The sequence below is a fragment of the Otolemur garnettii genome, unplaced genomic scaffold (assembly GCF_000181295.1).
Source record: "Otolemur garnettii isolate 467f Iridium unplaced genomic scaffold, OtoGar3 scaffold00003, whole genome shotgun sequence".
NCBI lineage: Eukaryota > Metazoa > Chordata > Mammalia > Primates > Galagidae > Otolemur > Otolemur garnettii.
This window is the reverse complement of record NW_003852398.1, coordinates 637238-637653: the sequence shown is the minus strand read 5'-3', so window position 1 is coordinate 637653 and position 416 is coordinate 637238. Positions and strand designations below refer to the sequence as shown.

At 70.2% G+C, this 416-nt stretch overlaps 1 protein-coding gene across 1 annotated transcript in view; it reads left to right on the top strand.

The window, feature by feature from the left end:
- The first annotated feature begins 64 nt into the window (after positions 1–64).
- The window catches only part of TSPAN17 (tetraspanin 17), an 11829-nt gene continuing 11477 nt past the window's right edge, over positions 65–416 (top strand). Inside the window, exon 1 of the mRNA XM_003781906.3 lies at positions 65–384. Coding sequence (XP_003781954.2) covers positions 298–384 — 87 coding nt within the window. The 5' untranslated portion in view covers positions 65–297. The remainder of the gene's footprint in view (positions 385–416) is intronic.

The window sequence follows — 416 nt, the reverse complement described above, 5'->3', positions numbered from 1 at the left end:
GCCATATTCAGGGGCGGGGCTCCAAGGCAATAAAGTCCGGCGGCAGGGGTGGAGCCGGGGCGGAGGTGGAGCCAGATTCAGAGGCGGGGCATCAAGCCAGGCAGTCGGGCGCCAAGGGCGGTCCCTGAGGGGCGGTCCCTGAGGGGCGGGCGGGGCCCGGCCGGCGCGCTGTGTGGCCGTGGCCATGAAGCTGCAGCCACCCGGCTAGGCCCCGGGCGGCTCTAGCCCAGGGCGGCCCGCGGAGGGCTGGGCCCGGGCTCTGGCTTCAGATCGCTGGCTGGTGGGCGGTCGCTCACCATGCCTGGCAAGCACCAGCACTTCCAGGAACCGGAGGTCGGCTGCTGCGGGAAGTACTTCCTGTTTGGCTTCAACATTGTCTTCTGGGTGAGCGCTGAGTTTGCGCTGGGCCCTGTGCT